Raw genomic sequence first — 10,549 nt, forward strand, 5'->3', positions numbered from 1 at the left:
AGTGTATGATAGTGGCAGGTACTAGCATTAATCCAGCATTAATCCAATTCTGATGAGGATCATGAGGCAGAAAGAAGTTAAGGGGCTTGCCCATCATGACATGGCCATTCAACTGATGGAGCCAGGACCCAAACTTGAGCGGTTCAAACCCCACGCTCATCCATTGTATCGTTCCTTCCTGGTAGAGTATCTATGCAGAAATAAATATGTATATATCATGCAGGCATATTGTTTTGTGCCTAAGAATATACCAGATATCCTGTTCTATGTCACTAAACACATAACGCCATTTTAAATGATGGCAGAACATTCAGTTGTATCAATATACCAGTTTGCTTAATCAATCTCATTGTTAGATTTTAATTTGTTCCTCTCCTTCTCCTTGATAATCCCTTTGTAGTACTGACTCCTCTCATTATAATCTCTGACCCCACGATTTCCTTGAGCTTCATATCATCTGTAAATTGATGCTGATAATACTTCCTTGAGTGATTATATATGATAGCTATTATTATATATTGCAATTATTTTTTAATTTTTTATTTATTTGAGAGAGCACGCCCATGTGGGGGAGGGGCAAAGAGGGAGGGAAACACAGAATCTGAAGCAGGCTCTAGGCTCCGAGCTGTCAGCACAGAGCCTGAGGCGGGGACTGAACTCACAAACGGTGAGGTCATGACCTGAGCAGAAGTCAGATGCCCAACTGACTAAGCCACCCTGGCTCCCCAGCAATTATTATTAAATAGAATGTTAAACATTACTATTGGGGAGTGGGCTCTAGATGACGCCAATTTTCTCCATTTTGCTTATTATTTATAATTTGTAATATTTCAATGTATTGTGTTAACAGGAAATGAGTTTGTTAGAGTTTAAGACAAATTTTTCATTTAAAAATATAAAGGTTAAAATATACTTTAGCTCTCCTGTCCCACAAATGGTTTTAACATTGATCAACAACAGTCACTAATCCAGGCTAAAATCATGGAGTTTTATGTCACCAAACATTGCTACTCCTGAGTCATCGTCCCATTTGTCAATATCCCACACTCTCTATGCAATCAGAAAACGATTCCAACGACACTTACCAATCCTTCCCCTTAAATAAATACACAAAAGCCTTGCTCTGATTGCTCTGTATTTATTCCTGATACACATGCTTCTGCTAGAGTGTTTTAGGTGCTGGCAATTCACAGGACTCCTTAGAAATGCTAGAAAGGTGCTCTTGTCTTTTGTTACAGGAGTGATGCTGTATTCTCAATCAGTCCCCTATGTTTCCGTATCATCTTTTGATGACCTTTGTGAGAGTTTGGGATCTTAATTCTAGTAAGAGTCACACACTGATGCATTTATACCTGAGCTCCAAGCAGGGCTTAAATGGGCTGCTGATGAAATAACCAGTGGAATGCATCTTTAAGACAGATTATTATCCTATCTGTAAAAGGAAATCATAGGCATGTATAAACAGAACTTATCCTTTACTGTTTGGATTACAAAATGTAATTGTTTTCCTCGTGAATGATCTCATGCCAAATGACTGAGCTGCCAACAACAACAACAACAAACAGCATGTGTGTGTGTATGTGTGTGTGAGAGGGAAACCTTATATTGTAGTAATTTTCCACAAGAGAAACTTGGTTGCTTTATGTTTCACCATGTAGCAGCCAAAATAGCTTCAAACAGATTTCATCTACTAAAAGAAAGTTTGCTGGTTTGAGAATTATTAATGAAAGAATAAAACCCAATCTTCAAGGTAATTTTTCTTTTATTTAAAATGTTAACTCACAACGCATTATACAATGAAGTGAAGACCTTAGAATCACATTAAAACTTTAAAAACATCTCTATATAGTCACAATACATGAAACATGCTGCAGGGATACAGTTTTATACCAAATCTTAGTACATTTCCACCATGAAAACAGATGAAGCACAAGCCTGTCTGTGAGTTTCCTTTCCTTTAGCAGTGGCTGATGTGACTGCTTCCAAGAAACAAAAATGACTTCTTTCTTTGAAGACTGTATTTCACTTTCATTGAACACTGTGCCTTGGTTGAGAAATTACCACTGGCTTCTATGTCTGAGGGAGTCCTATTAGAATTCTAACACACTTTCACAACACATATTGGCACGATATGAAAAACAGTTTTTTGAGTTTTCAACTCAAAACAATTGTTATTAAATAATTATTCCTCATAGTGCATGTCTCATTTTACCTTTCACTGGCCACTGACACAAATGAAGCTCAATAAATTACACATTAGCTGGTTTATTTACGTCTTCTTTCATAATCCTGCATCGCACGCCTTTCGTAAGCCACTGAGAACAAAGAGAACGTAGAGAGTTTTTTAAGAGGATTCACTGAGGTAAATAAACTTCAAGACATAGGGGAATTTATTAAAAACTCATAATGACTTTCCCCCCTCCACTGAAGTATTTCTAGGAATTTTATTTGCATGTCCTCCAATCTTGCTTCAGTCTCCATCCTGACTGGAAGTGTTCTAACCACAGAATTCTTGGTTGTTCAGCTTATCTGCCATATACTTTGTGCCCCCAAAGCACATTCCCACAATCTGTTGCAGTGTTACCCTCCAACAACTTTCTTAATAGGGGCAGGCCCCTTGGTGATTTATAGAATGGATAATTCCTCAAGTACAGGAATAGAAACAGTAGCAGGATAAAAGCAAAATGTGAGACTTCTATTCTAGGACAGAGTCAACAAACTACAGGTCATGGGACAAATCCAGCCCACCACCTTTTCTTGAAAATAACATCTTGGGGTGCCTGGGTGGCTCAGTTGGTTAAGTGTCCAACTTCAGCTCAGGTCATGATCTCACAGCTTGTGGGTTTGAGCCCTGCATTGGGCTCTGGACTGACAGCTCGGAGCCTAGGGCCTGCCTCCGATTCTGTCTCCCTCATCTTCTCCCTCTGCCCCTCCCCGATTTGCACTCTGTCTCTCCCTCAAAAATAAATAAACATTAAAACAGTTTTTTTTTAAATAAAGAAAAGAATGTCTTACTGGAACATGGCCACACCCATGTACTATGGCTACTTTAGTATTTTATTGACAGATAGGAGTAGTTGCTACGGAGACTGCACAGCTCACAAAATCTGAAATATTTGCTATCTGACTCTTTACAGAAAAAGTTTCTGGATCCTTGTTATAGGAGTACCTAAGGCTGTGAGGGTCTCCTGTCTTGTGGATACCTTCCAGTGATGGACTGTCCTTGTTCACTGTCAGTAGGTAGGGCAATTGTGCCACCCACATACAACACAGTTTAACTTACCTCCTAGCAGCCTAATGGCCTGTGAAAGATTAATCAATGCTCCAAAGGTACTTAACATATGGCTAGCAAGTAATTTAAATACTCTATCTGGACTTAAAAAAAAAGCCAGAATTATACTATATTACATATTATTATTAAATTATATGCAATTTCAAGGAGGTCTGCAGTTGTCAGAGAAGGAAAAGTCCATTTCTCATCCTGCTTTGTTTGTATAAGGAGAAGGAGGAAGAGGAGGGCAAGCCCAAGTTCAGTTCCTGACAAGCTTCAGGTAACAGGATCTGACCCTCAGGGAAGTGAGGTGAAATAATGCAAACTAACCAAAGACTCATTAGTGTCAGCTGGAACATAATAGCCTCTTCCCCAGAAGCAGAATTTTTTTTTACCTGGTCCTTGAACTCTCCACAACTATATGTTGTGTTCATAAGCTAATGTCAATTTATGTGTCAATTTTTGTGTTCATAAGCTAATGAGGCGTTCTCTACAAAGCAGGGCTCTAGATTTCTCAGATTTTCAGAGGGGTCTGTGACCACAAAAGGCTAAGAATCAGATGTCTGCAGAACACAATCACAACCTTGCCTCAGCTGGTCATATGAAAAGATCTGAGTGTAGGTTACATTTTTGCCCATTTTTCCCTTTTACAGTTTCTTAACTGAAATGGAGGAGTGAAGATTTAGTCATAAATTGATTCTGATTCATTCTAGTGATTCTATTTATCTGTAATTATATGATTACCCTACCTACATTTAAAAGCATTTGATCTGTGTAAATTGCGCAATATCTGTATTATTTGTAAAGTTAACCATGTTCTGATACCTGTATTAATTCTGGAAATAGATAGCTGGTGACTAATAGGATTATCAAGAAGACCACAGTTGTATAAGAGCTGGTGTACGTTTCTGCTACAAGTAAAGCCAGGGTGGTTTAAATTTACATTCCATTTCCAAAAGCTAGAGGATAGCATGTGGTAAGATAATTTCAAGCTTTTCATTAGGCACATTGTTAACTTCTTTAAAATTTTAACTTGAGCAGCCCCAAAATTACTGACACGGGTATATGAATGTCATATCCAGATTTGGAAGGTACGGAACCCATAGTAGGGATACATCACTTTCACATAAATTTTTCAGATAATTATGCCAGCACTTCTTAGTTACAGATTTTCTAAAAACTTGCAATATTCTAAATGATTGAGTCATGCAGTTGCTTTCTAATTAATTACTTGATTAGTACTATAATTCTCTTTCCACTGAATGTAAAATAGTTTGAATAGCTTTCCTAAGGAACCTAATCATTATAAAAGCTGAATGTGCTTTACAAAAAAATCAGTCTCTATGAAAAGGATATAGGAATTACTTCACATTGAAAAATGGTATGGTGAGTGGGTTTTCAGATCTACGTATGAGGCCTTTTCACAGAAGACAAACTAAAGAGAGGCAAGGAAATATGCAGCCTTTATGGTAAGTGAAAGACTTATCCAAGATTAAACTGGGTTAAGAGAACTGTGGCATCCCTTCACGCTCAGTTTTGCAGCCGGAAGGGATCGCAGCCCTGCAGGGTGGCTTGATCATGTTCCTTTTTGAAGGCACTGGGATGGACTATGTCATTCTCATACTCTCAAACATCCATCAGGATGTTTCGAGTTTGAGTCTTTACAACTTCATAAAGAGCAAGTGATCTGCATAAATGGAAATAGTGTTTTGTTTATGTTGTGCTGAAAGACTGCTGGATGTAATGTGTTCTAAGACTTTCAAATTACCTTGGTAGTAAGTGAAACCTGGTCTTATTTCACCACATACCCTTCCTCTCTTAGTTCAGTGAAGTTAAGTGTGGCTGATGTAACAAATATAAGGGGAAGAGTAGTAGACTAGCCCAAGGATTCAGGTTAAGTAAGGATTATGTGGGAAAGATGCTGGGAAGGCTGATGGTTTGAGAAAGATCGATGCATCCTGGGTGATACTAGCTTAATCAGCTACAAATCCATGCCTGGACTTATTTATTGCAGTTACATTTTTTTCATCACAAATACTCATTTTGAATTTATTATGCCTTTTTAGTACTTTGAAAATTAAGCTTTAGAAAAAAATATAGATTTAAGATATTGTCTATTTTCAGTCATGATTTTATACATACCAGAATTTAAAGCTCTTTTGCCCATTAGTCCAACAAAGGAATCTGTTTTATGCCCTGGAAAAATACATTTAGGGGTATTTCAATATGTAGATCTTTAAGGAAACCAACGGTTAAAACTTGTACCGAAGAAAAGCAAGCTTTTGAACATATGCCTATATAATAAATACATAACCATTTCAAGTTTTGGGGAGACTGAAGAAATGATGATTCCTAATAAGTCTTACAAATGACATTAAACAATACAAACGAAAGCATTTTTCTTAATTCTATGTCTAAATATTAGCAAGTACACTTTATTCATATTACATTCTATCTGCTCATATATGTTTTAAATATTGTTGCTATTTAAGCTAGCTTTGACTTTTAGGGGGTTAACTTCACAAACAGAAATATCCAAGTAGATGTCCTCGTGTCTCTGACTACATTGTTATTTCTCAGGAGCTGAACCTTAGTTGAGTAGATCCTTGCACCTGATGATTATAAACTTCTAGAAGGTCACTATTTCTATTTTGTTGGATTTTAAAAAATACTCCTTTTGGAAAAGTGTGTTTTCACACTAATAGAGCACATTTATTTTCATTATATAGAATTTTGCTATATACAATTCCCTTCAAAGTCAAATCTTTACAATGTAAATAGGAATAAGATTTATTTTCAAACATAAAGCTTTCGGGAAAGCTTACTATTTCAACTTTAGTGGCAAAAGGTCTCGTGGTTTAAACTGTATTATTTGAGAATAGGACCGCTGTTTAAACATGACCTCCTCTGCCAACCAGTGAACCCAAGTCCAAGTAGGAGATGTGAGTGGACCCTGGGGTAAGTGAGTAGGATTGAGGTGGACCCGGGGGGACTTCCTGTCAACTTGAGCTCTACTAACTGGAAAACTAAGATCTAATGAACGTCAAGTGCCACAAGTCTGCTATCTCCACTGCCCTATGAAATGTTTCCCTGAACTTTGATAGATCAATTATGGGATCAAAAAACTGCATTTCTAGCTCTCTTTACTATGGATTCTCTACTCGTTCACTCGATCCTCTCAATTGGCTGCTGGATGACACTAATACATGATGTCCTCAGGAGACCTAGCAGACTGAAATGTTAGGAGATGCCTATAAATGCTTATTGTTTTTGTTTTTGCAGTGGAGGTGGTAAGGGATGGGAGAGGGTGTGTGTGAAAGGAGAGGACTCTGTTGTGGATTTTTACCCCTGGACTGAAATTCTTATCTAAAACTAACAATTTATAGGAGTTAAAGGATTTCTTCTTGTTTTTTTGTTTTTTTTTTGTTTTTTGCAGCTTAAACAACAATAAACATTTATTATCTCAGTTTCCATGGATAAGGAATTCAGCAACAGGTTAGGTAGGAGTTAAAAGGATTTTTAACATAATGCATCATTTTGGTAAGTATCCAGGTCTAAAAAACAGCTTTGAACAAACCTATTCTGGATATAATTAATAGGAGTCTCCCCCCTTCTAATACCGTCTTCATTAAAAATACTAAGTCCTAAGTTATTACAGAAGATATAAAATGAAATTCAATCTAATTTACCTTTGCATTGGTAAATGTCAAAATTATTCAAAATAATTAGAAACTTACTTTTATGAGAGATCTGGCCATGCCCTAGAAGAAAGAAAGGCCAAGTTAGCTGAGCAACAGATTTGTTTTAAAGACGCTACATTTTTAAAAGAGAATTATAAAATGTTGATTTTTAAAATACCTAACATTTCCCATTCATGTACTATCCTGAGGAATATAGCAGACCCATAAATGCTAACCAAATTGTTAGTGATAAAAACAGAATAGCAACCAAAAATATTCCAAAGGGAGTATTTTTAAGGGCCTTCTATGGGCCAGATTTAAACCCAGAACTATTAGGCCCCTGAAGCCTAACAGTAACTGTTAGGCACACCACCTGTTTTCACATAAGAACCATATCTCGGGGCGGGACTACTATTTGACATTCAGAGATGGATACAAGTCTATAGTTTTATTAAACAGGTATGACCAAGAATCTATTTCAGCCCATAAAAGACTTTCTTCACTTTTCCTACGTGTGCATTCACATTAGTAAAATAAAGATTTATAGAAATGTTTACCATAAAGAGCCTTTAACAGGGCCACTTGTTTTTCAATTGAGGAATCTGACAAAAGATGAATTGACATTAACTATTTGCACGTTCCACTGATGTGACAAATAAAAGGTAACAATATTTCTATCACGAGACATGAGGCACCTGAATCTAATCTAACCCCAATGGTCTAAAATGGGTTTCCACAGGCAGTTAGACCCCCTGGAGGCCCCGCGCCTTCCGCTTTGTCATTTTGGATCTTCAGTCAAGGCAGAGCTCAGCTAAGGCTGGTCCCCGTTCTTGATTTGGGTCACTCTAATTGTGTGAGGCACGCGCAAACGATCTCTCCCTCCCTCCGCGGACTGGTGTGTGTGTTGGTGGGTCAAGGCCAGAGTCGCTCCTCGGGGATATATCCATTTTAGGATGGAAACTTCTACCCAAAGAGCAAGAGAGACTGGGAGCTCTGAGAAGCGGCGACGGGGAGAGAGGGCGACTGCTCAGAGAGACAGAGAGAGGGATGGCTGCCCATCTCACCAGCATCCCGTTTGCCCATTAATCCGAAGAACTGCTGAGGCTTGGGTCTCCGGGCGATTCTCTGCAGAAGATGCTCAAAGGGCTCGGGCAGCTCCTCCTGGGGGCGGACGCACAGACAAACGAGCGTGTAGGCAACCAGCGCATGGCGCCGGGAAACCCGAGTCATTCCAGTGGTGCGCGCCAGCCTTAGGAGAAGCTCGGCTGCGGGCACCACCGCCGCCAGTGCCCGGAAGCTCGCCCCACAGGGAGGCGAGAGGAGGCCCGGCTTCCCCGCGCCGGGGCGGAATGGGGTCCTAGCCAGGGAGCTCCCTTCCTACACCCCTCCCGGCGGAACTCGGTTCTAGCCGCGCCTCCACCCCCCAGCCCCGCCCCCGATGGTTAGCGGGCGGCGCGGCATCCCGGAGCTCTGCACGCTTTCCGCTTTTTGCTCCTAGCTTGGAGACCCCCCGCCCATCTGTCGCGCAGCCACCTGACTTTCTCTGGACTCTGGCGCGGGCTTTGGAGACGCCTGACCGCCCTAAACGCACACAGGTGTGTGTCGGGAGCGGGGAGGGAATGACAACGCTTTACTGGAGACCTGCACCGCGAGACTTTTACTGTTCCCTCGAGGCGCGCCCCCTTGCAGGAATAGCTTGCGAGCCCAGTAAAGGAAAACTTGCGGCTCCGTCCTCGGGTCAGCAAAATAAAAGTCAAGGCTGGAAGCTACCTTCCCACCCACCCCGCCCTTCGAAGCCCCCAGCAACTTGCCCTTTGCCCCTGCTTCTACCAGCGTTGGGCGCGCCCCCTTCTGCTGCTGCCCAGCCGTTTCCAAACGCCCGGTCCCTGCAGCTAGACTGGAGTCCCCGAAATCTCCGGTACCCCAGGATGAAACCTTGTAAGGTTTTCAGCCTTATGAGGACCCCCCCTCCCCCCGGGAGTTCCCGAGACCCGACGGCGCAGACCCCGGGAGGAAACTTGGGATCCTGGGCACAAAAATCTCGTGCGGGCCCCAGGGAATGGCGTTCCTTTACACCCCCACCCCCCCTTCCCCGCGCGCCTCCACCGCCTCTGGTCGCGGTCACGGTGTCTTCCAGGCTAACTAGAATGTTATCGCAGGGGAAGTGATGGCCCCCTAGGCCTGGAAAAACGGCGCGCGCCGGCTGGAGACCCGTTCTCACCTTGATCTGGTCGCTGTCGGACCAGTCGGACCAATAATTCAGATCATCGTTATCTCCGATTTCTTCTGCGAACAGTTGAGTGGAGATGAGAAAAAAGACGGCCAAGGCCACGAGGATTTTCATGTTGGATTTCTGGGAATTGTGGGGAAGAAAAAATGTACATATTGGGGATGGTTATCCAAGAGTTTGGGCAGCATAATTTCTGGTCTCACAGCCAAATCAGGGCCGATTGAACCGAGGGATAAAAAGCCTAAAGGATACCTTGTACGCCTTAGGAAAGATAATCATGCCCCAAAGCTTCTCAAATCCCCTTCTCCCTGGAACCCGACTCCTTCCGCCCCAGACCCACCGATCCATAGCTTCAAGCCAGCAGGCTCTGCAGGTGGGTAACAATGAGGGGCTTTGGCGTTTGGGATACCCGTCGCCCCGCTGTCCCCCCGCAGTCCTCCCATTGTCCCTAGCTCCAGCGGCCCATCCAGCGTGGCCAGCCGCCACCTCGGAGCGATGCGCGGCGCGGGCACTTACTGCGGCGGGCAGGCCCGAAGGATTCCTCTGGCTGCTCTGAGCGCACGCGGGGCGCTCTGCGCTCTCGGTCTCCGAGGTGGTGGTGGAGGCAGCGGCGCGCTCTTTTGCCCGCTCGGTGCCGCGCGGTATTTATCTGAGCCCCGACGAGCCCCGAGGCCCACGTGACACGCTCCCCACGCGACTTTCTGCTCAATATTTAATTAACCGCCTCCTCTCCTTTCGCTTGCGTCTGATTGAGAGTTTCCGAGACGGTAACCCGTCGGTGCCCATAACATCTGGACCCAATTGGGTTCGAAATGACGCAACTTTGGGAAAATCGAGATCTCGCCATCCAATCCCGAGCGGCCCGTCTTCTTCCGTCTGCAGAGCTGACGCCCCCTCCCCTCTCCTTCGGAACGAGGTTCCATGACACCTGAGATTACTCATCAAAATTGAGCAAAATGACTCATTCCTCGGACTTCCGTAACTTTTTTGTCCCTTGAGACGTCAGGATAAGTTGCACTTTTAAGGATGGCCAAATAACTTAAGGTATTAAGATATTGTCGTCGGAAATTATGCTAAGAAGAGCATTTCAAATGGAAGGAAAAGGCTTTTTTTCCCACCTTATATCTCATCTGCAGTGTCTTAAGTGTTTCTGAGATATAGTATCTTCTATGAGCAGAGCATCCTTCTCCCAAACCAGATAGAATATTGGCGTTTCTCCAGCATTACAAAAGGATTTTCAGTCCCATAGCATTTCAGAGGATGGAAAGCAGATGTATTTTACATTGTGGAGAAAGGAGAATTTAAACGTGGCGATACACGTAGAACTTTTGTATCAGTGCCATCCTAGGATATCTTTTGTTCCAAGCT

General features: G+C 42.4%; 1 protein-coding gene across 4 annotated transcripts; it reads right to left on the bottom strand.

The window, feature by feature from the left end:
* Positions 1-1,744: 1,744 nt before the first annotated feature.
* On the bottom strand, positions 1,745-9,967 carry TAC1 (tachykinin precursor 1). 4 transcript variants are annotated; one of them, XM_015066495.3, is made up of 7 exons: positions 9,698-9,955; positions 9,173-9,304; positions 8,016-8,112; positions 7,509-7,553; positions 7,009-7,032; positions 5,414-5,467; positions 1,745-2,315 (listed from the first exon to the last, which is right to left on the bottom strand). In XM_015066495.3, exons 2-7 carry the CDS (start codon positions 9,293-9,295, stop codon positions 2,266-2,268), a joined length of 393 nt encoding a protein of 130 aa, XP_014921981.1. In that variant the 5' UTR covers positions 9,296-9,304; positions 9,698-9,955; the 3' UTR covers positions 1,745-2,265. The 4 variants fall into 4 exon arrangements, with proteins under 4 accessions (XP_014921981.1, XP_053074395.1, XP_053074394.1 ...); XM_053218420.1 differs by lacking the exon at positions 5,414-5,467 and having other exon boundaries at positions 9,698-9,967; XM_053218419.1 differs by lacking the exon at positions 7,509-7,553 and having other exon boundaries at positions 9,698-9,940.
* Between the last annotated feature and the right edge of the window lie 582 nt (positions 9,968-10,549).

Source organism: Acinonyx jubatus, chromosome A2, assembly GCF_027475565.1.
Source record: "Acinonyx jubatus isolate Ajub_Pintada_27869175 chromosome A2, VMU_Ajub_asm_v1.0, whole genome shotgun sequence".
NCBI lineage: Eukaryota > Metazoa > Chordata > Mammalia > Carnivora > Felidae > Acinonyx > Acinonyx jubatus.

Excerpts from the sequence above, each read along its gene's own strand:
- TAC1 (XM_015066495.3), bottom strand. The coding sequence starts at position 9,295 with ATGAAAATCCTCGTGGCCTTGGCCGTCTTTTTTCTCATCTCCACTCAA. Across the intron at positions 8,113-9,172 it reads CCGACAGCGACCAGATCAAG|GAGGAGCTGCCCGAGCCCTT; the intron begins GTGAGAACGGGT and ends GTCCGCCCCCAG. Across the intron at positions 2,316-5,413 it reads CAAAAGAGCTTTAAATTCTG|TGGCTTACGAAAGGCGTGCG; the intron begins GTATGTATAAAA and ends CTTTGTTCTCAG.